At 43.4% G+C, this 20,756-nt stretch overlaps 1 protein-coding gene across 1 annotated transcript in view; it reads left to right on the plus strand.

The window, feature by feature from the left end:
* The first annotated feature begins 2,119 nt into the window (after window positions 1–2,119).
* Window positions 2,120–20,756, plus strand: part of PDGFD (platelet derived growth factor D) — a 248,993-nt gene continuing 230,356 nt past the window's right edge. Inside the window, exon 1 of the mRNA XM_061628718.1 lies at window positions 2,120–3,079. Coding sequence (XP_061484702.1) covers window positions 2,950–3,079 — 130 coding nt within the window. The 5' untranslated portion in view covers window positions 2,120–2,949. The remainder of the gene's footprint in view (window positions 3,080–20,756) is intronic.

A 20,756-nucleotide genomic window follows, 5' to 3' on the forward strand; every position in this document is an offset into this window, starting at 1 on the left:
GGAATCAGGCTGGTAGCAGGCTGCCTCCTAACCCAGGCTTCTCCTTGGGTAGGCAAGCAAGCAACTGCGGCAAAGAGCAGCCACTGTCTCCTCTCACTCACCTATTGCCTCTGGGTGGGCCCAATTCCATCTGCTATGCCACCCAGTCAGAAGAAGTTATCTTATACTTTGGTCCACCTCACTCAGGATTGTCTCCACTGACTGGCAAAGGCCCTCCAGGATAAAATTATTATTATTACTTTTATTTATTTATTTATTTATTGCATTTATATCCCACCTTTTCTCCAAGGAGGGAGCTCAAGGTGGTGTACATTGTTGTATTCCTTCTCATTTAATCCCCACAACAACCCTGTGAGGTCAGTTTGTCTGAGAGACTGTGAATAGCCCAAAGTCACCCAGTGAGCTGAGTGGAAATTTGAACCCTGGTCTCAGGTCCTAGTCCAACACTTTAACAACTACACCACACTGGGTCTTCATGGGGAAGGGGATAACTATGTGTGCTACCCTGAGCTCCTTGGAGGAAAAATGGGATATAAATGTAATGTAATGTAAGTGTAATAATAAAAACAAAATTCCTTTAAGTAAGCTGCTTACAGGTTTTTGTTGATTAAGGGATATATAGATCTTGTGGATGGGGCCAGTCTCCAACATTGGCCTTGGCTTTGTCACCTTGCTCACACAACACCACAGGTTCTGTTTTACTCACTTCTGCTCCTCCTGCACTGTGTAATGTCCCTCAATTTTCTGCAGGCTTGTTCACATATTGCACTGAACCCAGGCACAAGCTGTCTCTACACATGTGCAAACGTTGGTGCGAAAGAGGGCACACTTGTTGATTTTGTATTCACAGACTGAGTACTTGTTGAGCTTTGTGTGTATGTTATGTGCCTTCAAGTCGATTATGACTTATGGGGCCCCTATGAATCAGTGACCTCCAAGAGCATCTGTTATAAACTCCCCTGTTCAGATCTTGTAAACTCAGGTCTGTGGCTTCCTTTATGGAATCAATCCATCTCTTGTTTAGCCTTCCTCTTTTTCTACTCCCTTCTGTTTTTCCCAGCATTATCGTTTTTTCTAGTGAATCCTGTCTTCTCATGATGTGTCCAAAGTATGATAACCTCAGTTTCATCATTTTAGCTTCTACTAATAGTTCTGGTTTAATTTGTTCTAACACCTATTTTTTGTCTTTTTCGCAGTCCATGGTATTCGCAAAGCTCTCCTCCAACACCACATTTCAGATGAGATGATTTTTGTCTTATCCACTTTTTTCCAACCACGGCTTCCACTAAAGAATCCTACAATATGTAGTTTGCTAAGGGAACTGAGAGGTGTTAGGAGACCCCTATTCCCCTCATGAGAGCCAGTGTGGTGTAGTGGTTAAGGTGCTGGACTGCAACCTGGGAGACCAGGGTTCCAATCCCCACTCAGCCATGAAGCTCACTGGGTGACCTTGGGCCAGTCACTGCCTCTCAGCCTCAGAGGAAGGCAATGGTAAACCCCCTCTGAATACCATTTACCATGAAAACCCTATTCATAGGGTCGCCATAAGTTGGAATCTACTTGAAGGCAGTACATTTACATTTATTCCCCTCACAGAGCTACAATTCCCGAAGCAGTTTAACAGTCAATCCCTCTTCCCAAGGAAGTCTGGGAAGTGTAGTGCTGTGAGGTGAATTGAGGTCTCCTAACAACTGCCTATGTCCTTCACAAACTATAGTTCCCAATATTCTTTGGGGGAAGCCATGACTGTTTAAAGAAGGATAGTGCTTTATAGTGCAGAGGGGGCCTAACTGTAGGTGCTCAGCTCCTGTCTGTGTACCCAGGTTGTGCCCTCCTCGAGTGTAACACCCAAAGACCCCTTATAGCAGGGGTAGCCAACAGGTCACCCTTCAGACCTTGCAGACTACACCTCCCAGCCAGCATAGCCAATGTCCATGGGAGGTGCGAGTTGTAGCCCACAACATCTGGAGGGCAGCACGGCTGCCTGCCTCTCTGCCTTGTCATGTCTTATCTATTTGCAGACTGCCGGGAGGAGCGGGAGGGGGGGGTCACCGAGCAGGTTGCACTGAAAGCAGAAACACCCCTCTGTCTTCTCCCTCCCTCCCTCCTGCTCACCACCACTCCTGCCCAGTGGCTCCGCCGCCTCCTTTGCCCCTGAGGCCAGAAAGGCCGGTGCCGGTGCCGCCTCCTTTCCTCCTTGTGGAGCCGCCGCCACCGGGGTCTTTTCCTTCCAAATGAAAGACGAAAAAGGAGCCTGAGAGCTCGCGATCGCTTCAGACCTCCGCGCCGAGCGCCTTTGGCCCCTCGTCGCGTTGCTCGGGCGCTTCGGCGCGCAGTGAGACACCCTCGGCTGCTCCTGATCGCTTTCCCCAGCCAGCCAGCCTTCCACCCACCCCTCCTCCAAAGTCTTGGGAAAGCTTCATGCAGCGCTGCGGATCGAGCCAGATCCTAGCGGGAGAAGGGGGGGCAATCCAGCCCCGGCAAACCTTTTAGACGGCGCGGGGGGGGGGCGTTGCGAGCCTCTCGCTTGCTCAACCACCCCACCCCCTGCAGAGGCTTTGGAGCCAACTCCCTCCCTACTTCGGAGAATCCCTCTTTTCCCCCTTTCCGGAGCTGCAGCTGGAGTAAAAGGAGCCCGGAGAGGTGGGGAGGGCAACCTGTCTGCCTGCCTCCTTTTCTTACAAGTTATAACTTAGCAAAGAGACTTCCGGCCACGGCCTCGTCCCTCCAGCCAGCCACTTTGGGGGGCGAAAAGTTCATTGATATTGAACATCATTGGGGGTTAGTTTGGAAAGTAGCTCTGGGCAGAGGGAAGGAAGGAACCCTCGCTGGGCTTTTAAAAGCGCCGTGGAGAAGCAGCTCTTCCATTTGGAAGAGGGATTCGTCCTCTCTCCCCCCCCCATTTTTTTTTTTTAAATAAAGTCATTGTGCTAGCATCAAGGCGCTCCGATGCAACTGCTTGAGCTTCTCCTCTTTTACGTTGGAATCTGGGCCAACTTTTCCACCCATCTGGGCTCCACCGCTGGCTCCCAGAGCGGATCTATCAGAGCCTTGCGCGCCTCGAACCTGCGGAGAGATGGTGAGTGTCCTTCCTTCTCCAACTATTGCTAATGACGTGTGAAATTGATCAGGCGCGGGCGCCAAAGCCGGGAGGTTATGAAAATGCGCCCCCTGGAAGATCTCTTAGGTGGCACACTTGAACATGCAGGCACAGTGACAGGAGGGGATTGGAGTGAGGGGATGCAGGCAACTCCTCCTCCACCCTTCATCAAGGACTTTTGGGGGTGCTTCGCACGCTACACGTTTGCAACATGGAATTGTCATGGAAATCATCACATGCCTAATGTGCAATCTCCTTAGGATGCCATATGCAGGATCCCTGTTGTTAGCACACCATTCTTGTATGAGTGCCGCAAATGTAGATGGTGGGCTTGGACATCCCCCCCCCACTAGAAGCTCAGTCCATGTAAGAAATGCATAACTTGTGGAGCCAGTGATGGAGCAGCTTCTTGTCTATGAAAGTCTATGCCACAATAAATGTCCACCATTTATGGTGCTACAAGACCTGGGTTTGTGAAGCAATAGCTATAGCATGTGATGCAGGAGCTCATCCCCCACAGCAACTACCCATCCTCCTGCTTTGGGCTGTATTCCTTGTGAGTATGCTCCATTGAACTCAGGAGGGCTTACTTCCCAGAAAACATGTAAAGGGCATGACGGTTGGCATTCTGAGGCACAACTAGAGGTCCAGCAAGTGATTCTGGGAAAGGCAGATATACCCCATCACACATACGCATGCACACTCCCCACTCCTACAAAGATTGCAGAAACGGTTGTGTAGCTCACATTAGTTCTGAAATTGTGCCCATTAGCTCTGTGGATGGATGGAGATCCAGAAATGTGCATGTTTTCTGGAGGTTGGATTGGCAGAATAAGTATATCTGAACAGTCACATACATGGCTACTTTCACACATTACAAATTCCTTCATAGACAATGCTTTTGTGCAGGAAATGCATGAAATTGGGGTGTGAATGGTCACACACGTCTGGCAGTTCTAAATTCACTGTGCATACATGTGGTGTATATTCACTGTGTGTGTTGCATATGCAATGGGAAGTTCCAGCCAGTCAGTGGCTTCCCAGTGCACATATCCACAGCAAATCAGACACACGTTGGATCATTCACATATGCTGAAGTTTCACACTTTCTCTGTATAGATGTGCTTGTGGGAAACCGCAATGTATGAAGTTGGCCCCCAGATATATCTTTATGTCCATTATATGGTGGGAATCAAATGGACAGTCTTCTGAAGGGATCCCCGAAAGGCTTGAGACATGTGATCATTCCCAGACCTTCCCACTACAGGATTTGCTCAAGTGGATAAGGAGTCAACCACCCATTGCTCAGTGGCAGAGCATATGTTTTGCATGCACAAGATCCCAGATTCATTTGCAGTTATCTTCATTTGAAAGATCTCAGGCAGCAAGACTTGAATTCCTAAAGAGCTGCTTTCAGTCAGAACTGTTGGTACTGAGATAGGTGGACTAACAGGGGAAAGGCTCAGTGGTAGAGCATCTGCTTTGCATGTAGAAGGTCCCAAGTTCAATCTCTGGCATCTCCTGGTAGGGTTGAAATGGAGAGACTCCCTCTTTGAAACCCTGAAGAGCCACTACCAAACAGTGCTGACCACTGTTCTTCACCCTTGGGTCCCCAGATGCTGTTGGACTACAACACCCATCATCCCCAGACAACATGGACAATGGTCAGGGATAATGGGTGCTGTAGTCCATCAACATCTGGGGACCCAAGGTTGAAGGACACTGGTACTATAGACATTACTCAGCCAGATAGATCAATGATCTGCCTCAATACAAGGCAGTTTCCTATGTAACAGTCTGACTAAAACATCTTCATATGCTCATTTGACCTATAATTCCTGTTGCATCAGGTTCCAGGAGGTTATTCACTGATTTCCTCTGCATACTTTCTTCTCTTTCAGAGCTATGTCTTAGGTCTGCAATCATCCCCATCTTGCATTCAGATTTGGTCTCAAATAGGCAGTGGATTTGTTTTTCCACCCGGTTGTTAGACAGTGTGGTTGGTCTGGTGGCTATCATGTACTGGCCCTCTTCAAATAGCAGACCAAGGATGGGAGATAAGATAGTTATCTAAATTTATCCTGTGAGCATACTCTTTTATTAAGGAAATCATATCTTTTCAGACAAGGAGGGCAGGAACTGCAATAAGTGGTTGAAAGTTGCTCCTAAATGGTGACCCTGACACTAGGGAGATTGTCTCCCCTCCCCATTATTTTCAGCAATCTCTTCTAAGAACAGAAGAAGGGGAGTTCTTGGACCAAAGCTCTGTAGAACATTTTCCAAAAGCAGCTCATAAGCAGAAAGCTTATGGGAAAGGAACCACTGGCTGCAAGTTCTGGAACATTTCCAATTTTTTTTTATTAAACAGATCCTCCTGACTATGGCTAATTACTAAGATGAGAGGCACTAGGAGGACTCACAGTCATGCCCTGAAGCTACCTTCTGATCTAAAATACCAGCCTCTCTCATTTTATGTATGTCTGTGGGTGGGCATGGCTGTGGTTACTCAGTGGTGAGTGGAAATACGTATTCTGCACATGATGAAAAGCACTATTTCCCTTGTACTACTTTCTCAAATGTTTTAAAGATGGATCCCCATTCCACGCACCTTGGAACAGACTTTCCCATCCTGGTGTCTTCCAGAAGAGTTGTTGGGTTACAACTCCCATCAAGCATGACCATTGGACATGCAGGCTGGGGGTGGGAGTTGTATTCCAAAACATCTGGAGAGCACCAGGTTGGGGAAGGGTGACGGAGAAAGTCTGCCCCCCCAGCTAATTCAGCACCTGCAGATGAACATGTGCAGATCCTCACATGCAGTTGCATGCATGTTGCATGTTGTTGCTTGCAGGTGTTAACTGTCTGGAGCACTGTTTACAACAGTGGCATCAGAAGAGGAATAGAATAGGATTTCTCCAACTCCTTCCAAAACCCTTGGAAAGGTTTGGGAATGCTCATTAGAATAAGAATTAAAAAAAAACACCACAAAAACATCAGAGTAGCAGCTCTTCCCAAATTTCTTGTCCACCTCTCCAAGCACCTCTTATAAGCTATCCTAGATGGCATACACATGAAGAGAAAAATACAGGATTGTACCAGTCAATGCAGATATCTGCTTTTACCCACACACACATTTTACCCCCTGCAAACCCATTGTAGATCAATGAGGATCCCTAACAGAGAATTCTGTTGCCCATTCAATTCTTTGCTCCTGGTAGGAAGGTGAATTCCCCCCTTCATGGAATTTCAGACCTTCTTCAAGGTGTCCTGCATTCCCCATACATCCCACTTGCTCCAAACAATCTAGAAAACTAGATCAACAATCTAGGTATTGACAATCTAGACTGGTTGCATATTGTCCCCTATACATGTTCCAGAGCAGACCCTGGCACAGAAAACACATTCTTTGGCTAAGCGCTTGGTAGTTTTGTCTGTTTGCAGTTACTTCTTAACATAGTCCAGCCTCTTGTTCTGACAGTGGCCAACCAAATGGCTATGTGAGCCATGCAAGCATAAACTGAGCACAAGAGCTCTCCCCTCCTGCAGTTTCTAGCAACTGCTGTTCAAAAGCATGCTGCTTTTTGTTAGTAGCATTAAACTATCTGAGCAGTCTTTTTGACTGTAAAGCATTTAGAACACAAATAACAAGAAGAATGGCTTGATCTTGTGCTAGAGGGTTTTTTTTGGGGGGGGGGTTGTGCGCGCACCAATTGTTTGAAACTGGCTGAGCAGCAGAAAGCTACTCATCATTCATGTGCTGCCCCTCCGCTAGCTTGCCTCTGAACTGCTGCCTTTCTAAACATTCGAATGGCAAGTCTTGGGTAAACTAGCTTTGCAGATTGCTCTCCCCAACCCCCGCTCAGCAATCCAGCCTGGCCTTGCACAGCTTTCCTGAAAATCTCACAGCTGCAATTTTGTGGAGTCATAAGACTCCAAGTGATTCAAGCACAACAAAAGTTCTCTTGGGTAAGTTATTTTGTTTTGGTTTTTTGTTTCACGGGGGGGGGAGAGAGTTCAAGTGGAAGAAGGAATTCAGGAGGGGAATATGGCTGTGAATGCAGCCTCTCCCCCCCCACTGTGTAAGTATTATACATTCAAGGATTTACAGCTGCAAACAGCTGGAATCCAATATTTCTCCACAGCAGATGTTTACTAAGGGAAGCCCTTGAAGGAATAGTAGCACTTAAAGATCTCAAGCAAGGCCTCAGGGGTTGCAATAGGTATATTATCTCTCTTATGGAGTCATTTCCCATGGTCAATGAGCTTCTTCTAGTCTCTAATCACATACGTCACAGTCTTCTGAGAGCACAGATGAATGGAATCTTCTTCAGCATTTTAACTCCAAACCATTCAGAGAAAGTTCTCTGGTCGGGGAACCAGACAGATGCAATCTAGCACAGGATAATCCCATGTCAGCTAGTTTTGTGTCTTGCAAAGTTTACAGCCTACATTGATTACCTTCTGCTATGCAGATGCCAAGGGGCACAGGCTGCACACATGCCATACATTTAAAGCACATGACTTCTCCCAATGTATGATTTGTATACAGCCGGAATCTGAGTGCAGACCACTGGGGACTTTGAAGGATGGGACGTTCCAAATGTTGTGCTCTCAGCTATTTGGACAACCACTTGAAGGCAATTAGAGCTGCAAGATGTGTCACCCCATTGGTCGCCAGGGTTGATTCGGCTGATCTGGCCAGCTAGGCAGGTGCCCCCTTCTTTCCTCGCTGCTCCGTACATATCTTTCCTGATGCTATGCACTCAGCAGAAGAGGACGGCCATCCTTTTCATCCTGTTTAAGGTGCTCCGTTCTTTGATCAGTGGCATTTGGACCACCCAACCTCAACACGACGACTCCTTTGCAAACATTGTGCCATGAAATCCCTGTGCAACAAAACCACAGAAGGGGTCCAATTTATGATAGACTCCGTGGCCACCCTGCTTTGGACAAATGACCAAATGCTAGTGTGGCCACCCTGCTTTGGACAAATGACCAAATGCTAGTGTGGCAAAGGTGTAGTGGCTGTAGGGCTCACTCTGTGTTGGATCTCTGCCCTGCAGGCATTCCTGCTCCACAGAGCCCCCATTGTGGGCTTGTTACACCCTCTGAGGGCATTTTTAGGAACAAGGTGAAATGACAACAGGTCCTTCATAGCATTCCCTATGATTTGCACCGTATACAACTGTCTTGTACTCTTTATCAACATGATCATCAACAACACAGTTAAGAAAAAAATCATTGCAGTTAAAAAGAAAATGAAGGAGGCAGTTTCATACTAGCTCAAAATCCAATTTTGGCAAGGAGGTTTGGTCTTCATCCCAATTGTGTTAACCTTTATTTTCTGCTTACATATGAGATATCCATTGGAACAGACCATCTAGTCCAGCATCTTAACAGTGGGAAGCCAGATATTTCTGGAAAGCTTGGAAGCAAGGTTTTATAAGTGGAGAAGGGCTATAGCTCAGTGGTGGAGTGACTGCTTCACATGCAGAAAGTCGCAGGTTCAATCCCCAACATTCTCCAGGAGAGAACCCTGCCCCAAATCCTGGAGAGCCTCTGCCATTCAATGTACACAATATTGAACTAGATGGTCTGAAGCTTCCTGTGTTACTGTGAATAGTTACCATGGAGGAAAGTAAAGAGGAAATGTAGTGTAGTGGTTGGAGTGTCAGGCTAGAGCTGTGGAGATCTGGATTCAGATCCTTACTCAGCCATGAAACTTACTGGGTAACCTTGAGCCAGTGACTCTCTCTCAGCCTTGCTTACCTCACAGGGTAGTTGTGGTAACAAAATTTGTATCTGGGAGAGAACCATGTGTGGCATCCTGAGCTCTTTGAGGATAGAGTAGGAAGAGTGGGGCAGAAAGGTACTGGACTAAATGTTGGAAGATTTAGGACAGGCAAAAGAAAGTACTTCTTCACACAGTACATAGTTAAACGATGGAATTTGCTCCCACAAGAGGCAGCGATGGCCACCAACTTGGATGGCTTTAAAAGAGAATTAGACAAATTCATGATGGATAAGGCTATCAATGGCTACTAGCCGTGATGGCTATGTTCTGCTTACTATTACACTGTTAGAAGTGGTATATCTCTGAATGCTAGTTGCTGGAATCTGCAGGAGAGGAGAGTGCTGTAGTGCACAGGTCCTGCTCCTGGGGTTCCCATAGGCATCTGGTTGGCCACTGTGAGAACAGAAACCTGGACTGGATGGGTCAGGATGCTGGACTGGAAAAACAACAACCCCATTCTATATACAGAAACTGACAAGGATGACATTTCAACACTGGTGATGGAACAGCAACCTCCACCACACTTGAGGACACCAAGCTAACTTGGGGGGGGAGGTATAGAGCATGCTGTGTAGTGCACAGAGCTCTGTCCTCTCAACCCCTCACCATTGCTTCTCCCAGCATCTGCTACCTGAGGCAGCTGCCTCATTCTGCCTAATGGTAGGCTTGGCCCTGAACCCGGGTGGCCCAGCCCTCACTGACAGGGATTGCAGGGGTGACTACAATGTCTCTCCTTGCACAAAAAGCAATTGCACTTCCTAGTAGGTCATTGCGAGACACAAACCCACCCTTATAAAAGTGTATAACAATGTACATTTTACTCGTTTTTATCCTTCAATCCACACTGGAATGCCATCCTCATCCACGCAGATCATTTGGACAGACTTTGTACCAATGTGTGCCCTGAGCTGGCTTTCCATTCTCGACATCGAGATGCCCTGGCAGAAAATATACCTACCTTTACCAGGGTCACTTACTGCATTTCCGGCTGTGTGCCAGTCTTCTTCAGTTCCTGACCAAACACTGGCAACCTTGCTATGTTGACATAGCTACATTGACATAATGTAGTGTCCTAACCCACTGACTGGGACTTGCTGACATAGAGAAGATGAGGGTGGTTTAAAACAAAACAAAACAAAAAACAAAAAAAACACACCCTGTTGGCTCTGAACAGAGACCTTTTTTTTAATGGTCTGTCCTGAGCATGTTCCAGCATGGCTACTTTAATTGCAATGCCAGGACAAAACCTAATTCAGTAAAATACTCTGGGCTCATGTCCAGATTTCAGCAACCTTAACTCGCAGATTTGCAAAGACATCTTGAGGGTATCCAGATCTTTTGACTGTTACAGAATACCAGGATTAGAGGTTGGGAGCAGAAAGGCATTCAAAAAGAAGAAGAGGAAAAAGGTTCTTTCATATAATGGAAAATCGTTTACATGACTATTGCCAGTAGCCTTTAGACAGAATGCACTGGTTTTAATAGGTGAATGATCTTACTAAGGCAATTCCATGTATCTTTTCATCCAATGCAGATCTTTCCTGTACAAAGCCAAGTACATGAAAACCAAGTACCCTGAAGTCAAGCTAGCTTATGGTTACTTGAGCCTAGCTGGCAGACATATGACATGGGCAAATAAAGTGTTGAGTAAATAAGCCAGCCTTTACCAACCTATTGCCCTCCAGATGTTTTGGACTACAACATCCATCATCCCTAACCAGCCTAGCCATGTTTTGGACTACAACTCCCGTCATTCCTAACCAACCTAACTATGCTTTGGACTATAATTCCCATCATCCCTAACCAGCCTAGCCATGTTTTTGACTCCAATCCCCAGCCAGCATGCACATTGTAATCCAAAATATCTGGAGGGCACCAGGCTGGTGAAGTCTGAAATAAATAGTCTACTAGCAAATTACCCATGGGGGGAGGTGGATGAGAGGTCAATAAGGGCCCATAGGTGTACAGTGAACCTCTATGTCTTCAGGTTTGACCATGGGATCCCAATACTTTTGCTTTCATTGTATCCATATCTATCATTTTACTTTCCCCTATAGTGCTGAATGGCAACTCTTCACTTACATGGCAAAGAATATAAGGCCTGCTAGGGTGGCTGTTTATGCATCGCCCAAAAAGAGGACAAATGAGGACACAGATATGCATAAAATGGGCTTATGCTTATATGCTAAGATACAAATGTAGAGACAATTACTATAATTAAACAGAAATATGCTACATCTCCCCCATAGGACCAGGCGACCTGTGTGCCTGGCTCAGTGTGCTGTCCAGTGCTGTTGATGACCAACTTTAAGACCCCTGCTTTCCCATCATAGCGTTCTTTATCTTTAAATTCGGCTTGCACTGACAGCCCTTCAAATAGAAGGCTTCTTCAAATAGTGGTCCTCCTTCCAACTGCTCTACAAATTGATGACTGTCATCTGCATAGCAGGACATATGGCCCCCTTGAGACATCATTGGGGACATCTTTGGGGTATGGGTTTTGTGTTCCAGATTGTCTTCCTTGGTCATAATGGAGGGTGATGGAATATCAGAAACAGGCTTTTGTATGTAGAGATACACACAGTGACACAATTAGCTATTTCGAAAGGTTGGTGGGGGAAATATTGGAGGTTCCTTTTTGACTAGTGCTGCTTCACAAAAGGCTGCATATCTTCCCTGCTAGTTGATTTACTCATGAGGGCCAAAGTCTTTCCTACAAGATGAAGAGCAGAAAGTTGTTGTGATATAGAAGGGTTAAGGTGACAGACAGAAGGAAGCAGATGTTTGATGATCCATACAGAGAGGATAGGGGTCAAGACACAATATCAATATGGTGTGAATCAAAGTGGCTTTGAACATTCTGAGGAAGAACAAAGTTGTGTTTCCTTTCACTGCACTTAAGATTTAAGGCTTGAAAATGAATATGCATGGACAGAAATGTTCAGATAAACTGTTATTGCACATTTGCACAGGAAACCAACCTGCTCATCCTTCCCCTGCTAAACCTCTTATTGTATTTATTTATTTGCATATTATATTTATATCCCCCTTCCTCCCAGTAGGAGCCCAAGGCAGCAAACAAAAACACTACAAACACTCTAAAAAATATCCTTAGAAATTCTTATGTTTCATAAATGTTTAATGCAGGGAATACTGTGTGAGTGCTAGAACCACACTAAATTTTTATTTCCCAATATTTTCAGTTCTTATTAAAGCCAAATTTGTCAAATCATACTTTCTGAAACAATATGAGAGCTGAAACACAGGCAACCTTCGAAATTCACACCTGAATTTTGCAATGCAGTTCTCCAACCATCCAGTGCTTACAAAAATGCATATATAAGGGGGAAATGTGCATAACAATGAATATATTAGTGAAAATAACATACAAAATGCATTATATGAGAAAATGCTTGGAAAAATATGTCCAATAGTCAAACCTGCATATAAAAATGTGTTAGGAGAAATTCACACTAAAATGCTGAAAGCTTTTCATGAGGATTTTTTAAAATATATAAATTGCTGGAGAAACATGGCGAACTGAATTTAAGATTAGGAAAATAAGAAACTGAGAGAAGCAAAATTGTCAGATTCTTCCATTCCTACTTACAAGGTATGTTCATTATCTCTATGTTGCATTAGCTCTTAACTACATTGCTATCTTTGAAAACTAAACTATGGAAAATTATAAATCTTGACTCATCTGTAATCAATACAGTGGAGTTCCACAAAGGACCTGGCAGTGCCTGGCCTGTTTTATCAGACAGATATATATCATGCTAAGGCAGATATTTCAGTTATGAATTCCCCAGTCAGTTTCAGAGTTACAGCAACTTTTAACAGCTGAACGGTATTATCAGCGTCAACCTTTAGAGCCCCTTAAAATAGTTCTTCATGATCACAGTGTTGCTTTTGTTCACAGAAATAAAAGAATTGTATATCCTTTTATTTCTGAAAGGATTGCATGGCTGGGGCCAAATATAGCAGATGGACAGGGGGAATTAGCTGTACCAAGAGATGAACTGTAACTCCTTCCTACAACCCCAATAATTTCTGCCACCTTGATCATGCATATATGCAGATCTATTTAATCGTAAGCTTTTAACAGCACAATCCTATGTATGTCTTGACTTTAGTTCCATTGAATTCAGTAGGACTTGCTTCCAAGTAATGGTGTATCCGGTGTCACCCTAAATAATAGTATTTTAGTAGTATGTTTCCCAAATACCTGATAGCAGAGGCACTTTTATTTTATTTATTATTTGTTTTATATCCCGCCCTTCCTCCCAGCAGGAGCCCAGGAGCTTTTCTTAATTAAAACTCTGTTACATATCACTTACTCCCAAAAATGTTAAGGTGTGAGAGAGTATGAACTACGTAAAGAGGTAGGGCTTGGCAGACATCCTTCATGATCACGGGAAGCTGGAAACAAAGTCCTATGAGAGAGACTGAAAGAGCTGGGCATGTTTAGCCTTGAGAAGACTGAGGGCAGATATGATAGCACTGTTCAAGTACTTGAAAGGTTGTCACACAGAGAAGGGCCAGGAACTTTTCTCAATCATCCCAGAGTGCAGGACACAGAATAATGGGTTCAAGGTAAAGGAAGCCAGATTTCAGCTGAACCTCAGGAAAAACTTCCTAACTGTTAGAGTGGTATGACAATAGAACCAATGACCTAGGGAGGTGGTGGGCTCTCCAATACTGGAGGCATTCAAGAAGAAGGTGGACTGCCACCTGTCAGGTCTGCTTTCAGTTGGATTCCTGCATTGAGCAGGGGCTTGGACCTGATGGCCTTATAGGCCTCTTCCAACTCTACTATTCTATGATTCTATTACTGAGACCTGGATGGGTGACCAGGGTGGGATTGGCCTCACTCAGCTATGCCCATCTGGTATAGTGAACATCAAATGCATATATTAGTGACAATAACATAAAAAATGAATTATATTAGGGAAAACTGCAAACAGAAATGTTTGTAATAAGAGAAATTTGCAGTAAAATTCCAATGAATTTTAATGAATACTTTTTTTTATAAAAAAAATGCAAACTGATGTGAAAAAGTGGAGGACTGAAGGTTGGAAAAATGAGAAACAGAGAAAAACTGAAACTGACATATTTGCCCATTCCTATGTTGACCCTGATCTCAATTTAGCCCAAATCGTCTTCCCTGCAATTGCCACCCATTGGTTCTTAGCCATACCCTCTACAGCAGTGGTTCTTAACCTTGTTTGGATCACAGACCCCTCTGACAATCTGATGAAAGCTATGGGCCCCCATAAATACACGAATGTTAGTTTTATTACATTGGAAATTGATTTTTTTTTGCACCCGGTTCACGGACCCCTAGAAATCCTGTTGTAGAGCCACAGAGAATGGGTCTATTCTATCTTCTACATGACAGTTTTTCAGATTTCAAATGCATGAATGAAGTCCACTTAAGTCTCCCCTTAATCTTGTCTTCTAAATTCATTTTATTTGCTGCTGTGTTTTAAGAGTTGTTGTATTTTTCATTTATTTGTTTAATTGGTGCTGCTGACTTTCATGTGAGATGCACTGAATGCCACTGTGTGGCAGAAAAAGCGGCATATAATTATTTTGAATGAATCAATAAGCCAATATTGGACTGAGTCAACTACAACCAAGGCCACTATGATTGCCTTGCCCTTTGGTTCATCGTCTTCTTATTAATAATCATGTTAGTGACACTTTTAGAAGAATGGCAGCCCAAGTGAGCAAACATTTCTTTTTTGGTAGCATGTCATGTCTCTGCTATTCTGGTAAGTCATAAATTCTAGGTGACATCAAGTTTCCTCTTGTATCTGAGTAATTTCTGGTTTCATTCCTCTGTGCTGATCTTTGTCCCATGTTTTCAAAGGCAGCTTCCTACATTTGTGCTTTGGCAGTCTGAGCACTTGACACACTGGGAATGGTGTGAGACGACAAAAGTTGCCTGCCGAATAAACTTCCTGCTGGCCCCCAAATACCCCCACTTGGGACTTTATGAGGTTGAACTCCATGAGAAACATAAAAGCTAACTTCTTGAAGAGCTTAAAATACAATGAGCTTGACCTTGCTCCCACTGAAATAATAAATGGCAACATTCCCATCAGCTCCAGTGGAAGTGGGAATAGTCATGTTGTCTGTGTGAGATGCAATTTGTCATTCAGAACATGCAAGGAAAGTCACTGCAATATACGAAATAGCTTTGTTACATTCATGATTGGGGAAAGGTGGGTGCCAGGACTGACTCTTTGCTTGTCATCTTCAAGCTCCCCCTCTTCCAACAGTAGTTGAGCAGATAAAATGTCACAGATTCTAACTGCTGATGGGGAAGAGTCAGTCACAGAAAAGTGACAATCACTACAAGCTGCCAGTACTGTTTGTCTGGTCCATCCATGTGGCAACACACCAAGAAGAACTGAGGGGCTGTATAGTCCCTAGTGTATTGTTTCCATTCAAGGCAGTGGGGTGTGACTAACCTCAGTTATTTCCTGATCATCTGGCGGCGACAGCATCATGATAGGAAGGGCTGTTTATTTTCCTCACAAGTGTTCAGTGTGGAGTAGCAGTCCAGGGAAGGACCAAAATGTTTGGAGGCTTTATAACTGACTTGCAATCAACCAGGTTCAGCTGTAGCCAGGGTCAGCCCCAACATTAGGCAGAGTAAGGCAACTGCCCCAAGTGGCAGATGCTGTGGGATAGCAGCAGCAGGCCTCTAGTGGATCCTCCTGAGCACCCCAGTCATTCCTTAACCCCTGGTGGAGGACACAGCTGTGTGTCCCATATGGCCTGCCCTGTGCCCCCTAAGCCACCGTGCTGCCTTCAGGAGCAATGGAGGACACTATCCTATCATGAGTGTTGAAGTAAGTTTCATCCCCCAGTCTGATCAGTTTCTGAACAGGGAATTGTGGGGGGGGGCATGTTGTCCTTTTCCTCAGGCAGCAAAATGTCTTGGGTCAGCCCTTGCTGCAGCCTTGAAGATTAACTTATATATATTCTTGGTTTCTCACCTGGTTCCAATATCCTGGATAGACATAATCCTGGGGGGCAGTATTACACCACTCACAGTGGTTGTGTCTAGATATAAGCTATAGTTTGCTTATGCCATGGTTTGTTGAACAAGCCAGATTGCAGCTCACAGACATGTGAACAATCCATGGTTTCTTTTGCCTAATGTTGGATTGTTGACGCCCTCCTCCTTTGGAATGCCCAGCTCCTTCCTTCCTTTATTTATTTCCTGCTCTTCCTAGCAGGAGCCCAGGGCAGCAAACAACACTAAAAACACTTAGTTCAGGTTTGTGGCTTCCTTTATGGAATCAATCCATCTCTTGTTGGGCTTCCTCTTTTTCTACTCCCTTCTGTTTTTCTCAGCATTATTGTCTTTTCCAGTGTATCATGTCTTCTCATTATGTGTCCAAAGTATGATAACCTCAGTTTCATCATTTTAGCTTCTGGTGATAGTTCTGGTTTAATTTCTTCTAATATCTAGTTATTTGTCTTTTTCGTGGTCCATGGTATCTGCAAAGCTCTCCTCCAACGCTACATTTCAAATGAGTTGATTTTTCTCTTATCCACTTTTTTCACTGTCCAACTTTCACATCCATACATAGAGATCGGAAATACCATGGTCTGAATGATCCTGACTTTAGTGTTCAGTGATACATCTTTGCTTTTGAGGACCTTCCATCCGTTCCATTATCCAATGTATGTTTGCGATATGATCTCTGGTGCCTCTTCCCTTTCTAAATCCAGCTTGGACGTCTGGCATTTCTCGCTCCATATATGGTAAGAGCCTTTGTTGTAGAATCTTGAGCATTACTTTACTTGCATGGGATATTAAAGCAATAGTTCAATAATTACTACATTCCCTGGGATCCCCTTTCTTTGGAATTGGGATGTATATTGAACATTTCCAGTCTCTGGGCCATTGCTGAGTTTTCCATATTTGTTGACAATTCAACAAATTTGAACAGATTCAGTCTCAGTAGCTTGTAGCAACTGAAATTCTGAAAAATGCGACAAAAAGTTTAAACAAAAGAAAGAAAGAAAAGTATTCTATTGTGGTCTTCTTTTTTTAGTGCAATGGTTAAAATGAAAAACAAACCTCTGTGGTATGGAAAATATAACTTTTCTTAATTAGATTTTCCAAAAAGCTATTTAAAAAAATAAAAATAAAATGAATTAATTAAAAACATGGATGCTCCAGGAAATGTCAGGTATGATCATTTTGATCCCTCCCACACACATAATGTCTCCTTTGCAAGTCCAGAATACGTCTCTTTGGGTGGAGGTGACCAATTTGTTTCAAAGTAATTTACTGTAGTGGTGACCTTATTAAAAGTAGTGCAATATCTTCTGCTCCTCACCTCATGTTAATGACCAGTAAATAAAATGCTAATTTACTTTACACCTTTGAGCTGCAAAGGTTCAGGTTCTCATATGGTTTTAATTAGCATCCAATTTGCACACTAGGCTGAATGGATGACTTTTTTTAAAGACATCTTTGCTGGGAAAAGGTAATTGTAATGCATCAGGTGGTGCCATTGTTAGAGGTAGATCTTTTGTACCTCATATTAACCTGTCTCTTCTGGGAAATTTATACCTTAGCCTTTAGTCTCTCTGAGAAGCTACTGCCCAAAGAGTGGAACATAAATGTCTAAATAAATAAATATGTAGTAAATTAGTTTTTTGGGGAGAGGATGGTGGTAAACATTTATCTTCAATGTGCTACTTCACTACATGCAGGTTGCTGCTTTTTTAATATTGGGGAATGATTTTTTAAAAAACAATCCCATCTTCAGTCTCAAATGTACAGTTCAGAAATCTAGCAGCTTATTCTATGTAGATTGGCTGTTAGAATGGGTGTATTACAGGCAGAAGCATGGCAGAATAGAGCCATTTCTGTTCGTTGCACAAAAGGTTGTTGTGGTAAAAACAGCATACAGCCTATTTTTAATTTATATTTATTACTACATTTATATCTTGCCTTTCCTCCAAGGAGCTCAAGGTGGTACACATGGTTCTCTCCCCATCTCCCCATTTTATCCTCACAACAACTCTATGAGGTAAATTGGGCTGAGTGACTGACTGGCCCAAAGTCACCCAGTAGGGTTGCCAGGTCAGAAGCATCCCAAACCCTGAGGTTTTGGGGGCAGGCCCTAGTAATGTCATGGTAGCAGGCCTGAGTGATGTCATGGGGGCAGGGCCAAGTGATGTCATAGGGTGGGCCCAAGTGATGTCACAGAGGTGGGCCCAAGTGATGTCATTAAGCATGATACATTAAGCATCAACCACAGGTGTCTGGCGCATGCAGTTCAAACAAAAACATTTCTCCTATTGGAAATTAAGATAGAAAACTTAGCTAAAAGATGGAGCCTGGGTAGGGAACATTTAATCTAGCCTACTTGCTTCTGGCAAGAAGGGTTTAAGTGCCCTCAGGCCAGGCCAGTCATCAGGCCATTGTAGGAAAAAATGAGCCTAGTGTTGTGGAGATGTTAGATGGGAGCACTCAGGAGCAAAGATAGATGCTGCCGAAGGCTGCAATTCTAAACACACTTACTAAGGGACTAAACCCCACAGAATTTGGATTGTGTTGTTGGTAAAGCTTGACTAGGGATCCTCTGCAAAGATATCCATATCCAAGCAGGGTTGGCAACCCCCTGCCTGGAATGCCCTTCCCCTTCCTTTTAACATGGCTGCTCCGAATTTCTTTACAGATATGACCCTTCACTTCAGAAAGAGGTCTGAGAAATGAGTAAGAGTAAGAAGATTCTCTACTCTTTTCTGTCTACCCTGTGGGCTGCTATAAACTCATTTTGACAGCCAACCCAATTCCAGTGAATAATAATTGACAGAGAAAACATACATGGTTTGGTCTACCTTCATAGGCAGCAGCTTGGGAACAACAATTGCAGCCATGCTGCCCAGTATATGAATTCTCTTTTACCACTATTGGGCAAGAAACAAACCGTCATGCAAACAACAAAGTGCATCATCAGTGGGTTTAAGAGGGTTGAGCTGACCACATGTAACCACTGTTGTTGCTTCTATGGATGAAAGGGTGTGAGGTTAAATTAAATGAAATGCAAATAGAAAAATAAAAACAAAAAACAGTGATGATTTCTTAAATGCAATACCATACCAACCATAACAAGATCGCTACGAGTAAGTCAGAAAACTCAGCATCCCACAACCAGTCAGGATTCCTAACAAAAAATGAAACTAAAAAAATCCTGGCAGCCAGTCAGCCAAGGTCACAGAAATCCCCGTGCAGCACATGAGTGAGACCCTGTTAGTACATCATACCTCCTCTGAAATCAGCACTGATTGCTGATTTGCCACAAGGCCAAGTTCAGAGTGCTTTCCATGTTATGGGTGCCACACAGTACTTGTTCTGCTGTTGTAAGAAATCAGTCCTTTAGTGTGGCAGCACCTATGCTTTGGAACTCCCTGCCTATTAACATTAGGCAGACACCTTCATTGTATTCTTTTCAGCACCTGCTAAAAACATTTTTGTTTAGGCAAGACTACCCAGGCATGTAGAAGCTATTGTGTTTTTTATCTGTTTTTAACTCATTGTTGGTTTTATTGTTTTGAATGTTTTTTAAATATCTTGCTTTTACTGTTTTTGCCAATAATTTTATTGTTTTAATTCTTTCTGTAAACCACTTTGAGATTTTTTACAATAAAGCTGTATATGAAATGTTTATATTATGTTGTAAATAAAATACATAAATAAATTTTAGAGTCACTGTGGCCCTTGAGTCTCTTTCCATTTTTAGGAACAAAGGAATCTGCCTTATGCCGACTCAGGTCATTTGATACTATCTAGCTCAGTACTGATGACATGGACTAGCATTGGCTCTCCAGGATTCCAGGCAATAGTCTTTTCCAGAAATTGAATTTTGGACCTTTGCATGCAAAACTTATGCCCTACCAATGAGCTAAAACCCTTCCCCTGTGTAAAAAAAATCTTTTAAAATTGTTCTTTTCAATTCACTAATGAATGCACATCATACCTAGGGCACATTCATACAATTCATTTAAAGCACATTCAACACATATTTGAAGCACATGAATCACACCACAGAATCATGGGAACTGTAGTTTGTTAAGGGTGGTAGGAACTATAACTGTGAGGGGGAAACTACACTTCCCAGGATTCTTTAGGGGAAGTCATGTACTTTAAATGCAAGTTCGGTGTGCTTTAAATGTATTGTGTGGATCTACTTAATAAACTTTGCCTGCCTGTAAATAGTTTTAAAGTTTATTGGGTGACCATGGGCTACTCACCATCTCTCAGACTAATCTCCTAATCTGGGGCCGAGTTAAATTGTCTTCCAAGATAAGGTCTCTAGTTTATTGTCAAAACCAGTTGGTCATTGCAGAACTTAAAAAAAAAAAATCTATTCGTTTCCAACATAATAAAAGCAGCAATACCAAGTAAACCCTGCCTAATTGCTGTAAAAATTGGATTGGAGGGGAGAGAAAGATTTATAACACAAACACAGTTCTTTGCTATGTTCCCTCAAAAGTCCCATTAATTACAGCACAATCCTAACTATGTCTACTTAAAAGTACGTCCTATTGAATTCAATGGGGCTTACTCTGGGTATGTGGGATTAGCACTGCAGCTTTACTCCCAGAAAAGCAAGTACTGGAATAAAGTTTAATATTCGGAAGGTTTTCAAACAATGCTCTCTTCAACAGCCCAGGAAAATTTAAACTTGTTTGACTGCTGCACACAAGAGAGAAAAAGATTGAAAGCTATATACTTACTCAATTTATGAGATTTTCAGATGAGCAGGAAAAAACAAGTTTTCTGACTTGCAAAGGGCTGTAGCTACTGCCTTGTCAATCACC

Source organism: Rhineura floridana, chromosome 5 (genome assembly GCF_030035675.1).
Source record: "Rhineura floridana isolate rRhiFlo1 chromosome 5, rRhiFlo1.hap2, whole genome shotgun sequence".
NCBI lineage: Eukaryota > Metazoa > Chordata > Lepidosauria > Squamata > Rhineuridae > Rhineura > Rhineura floridana.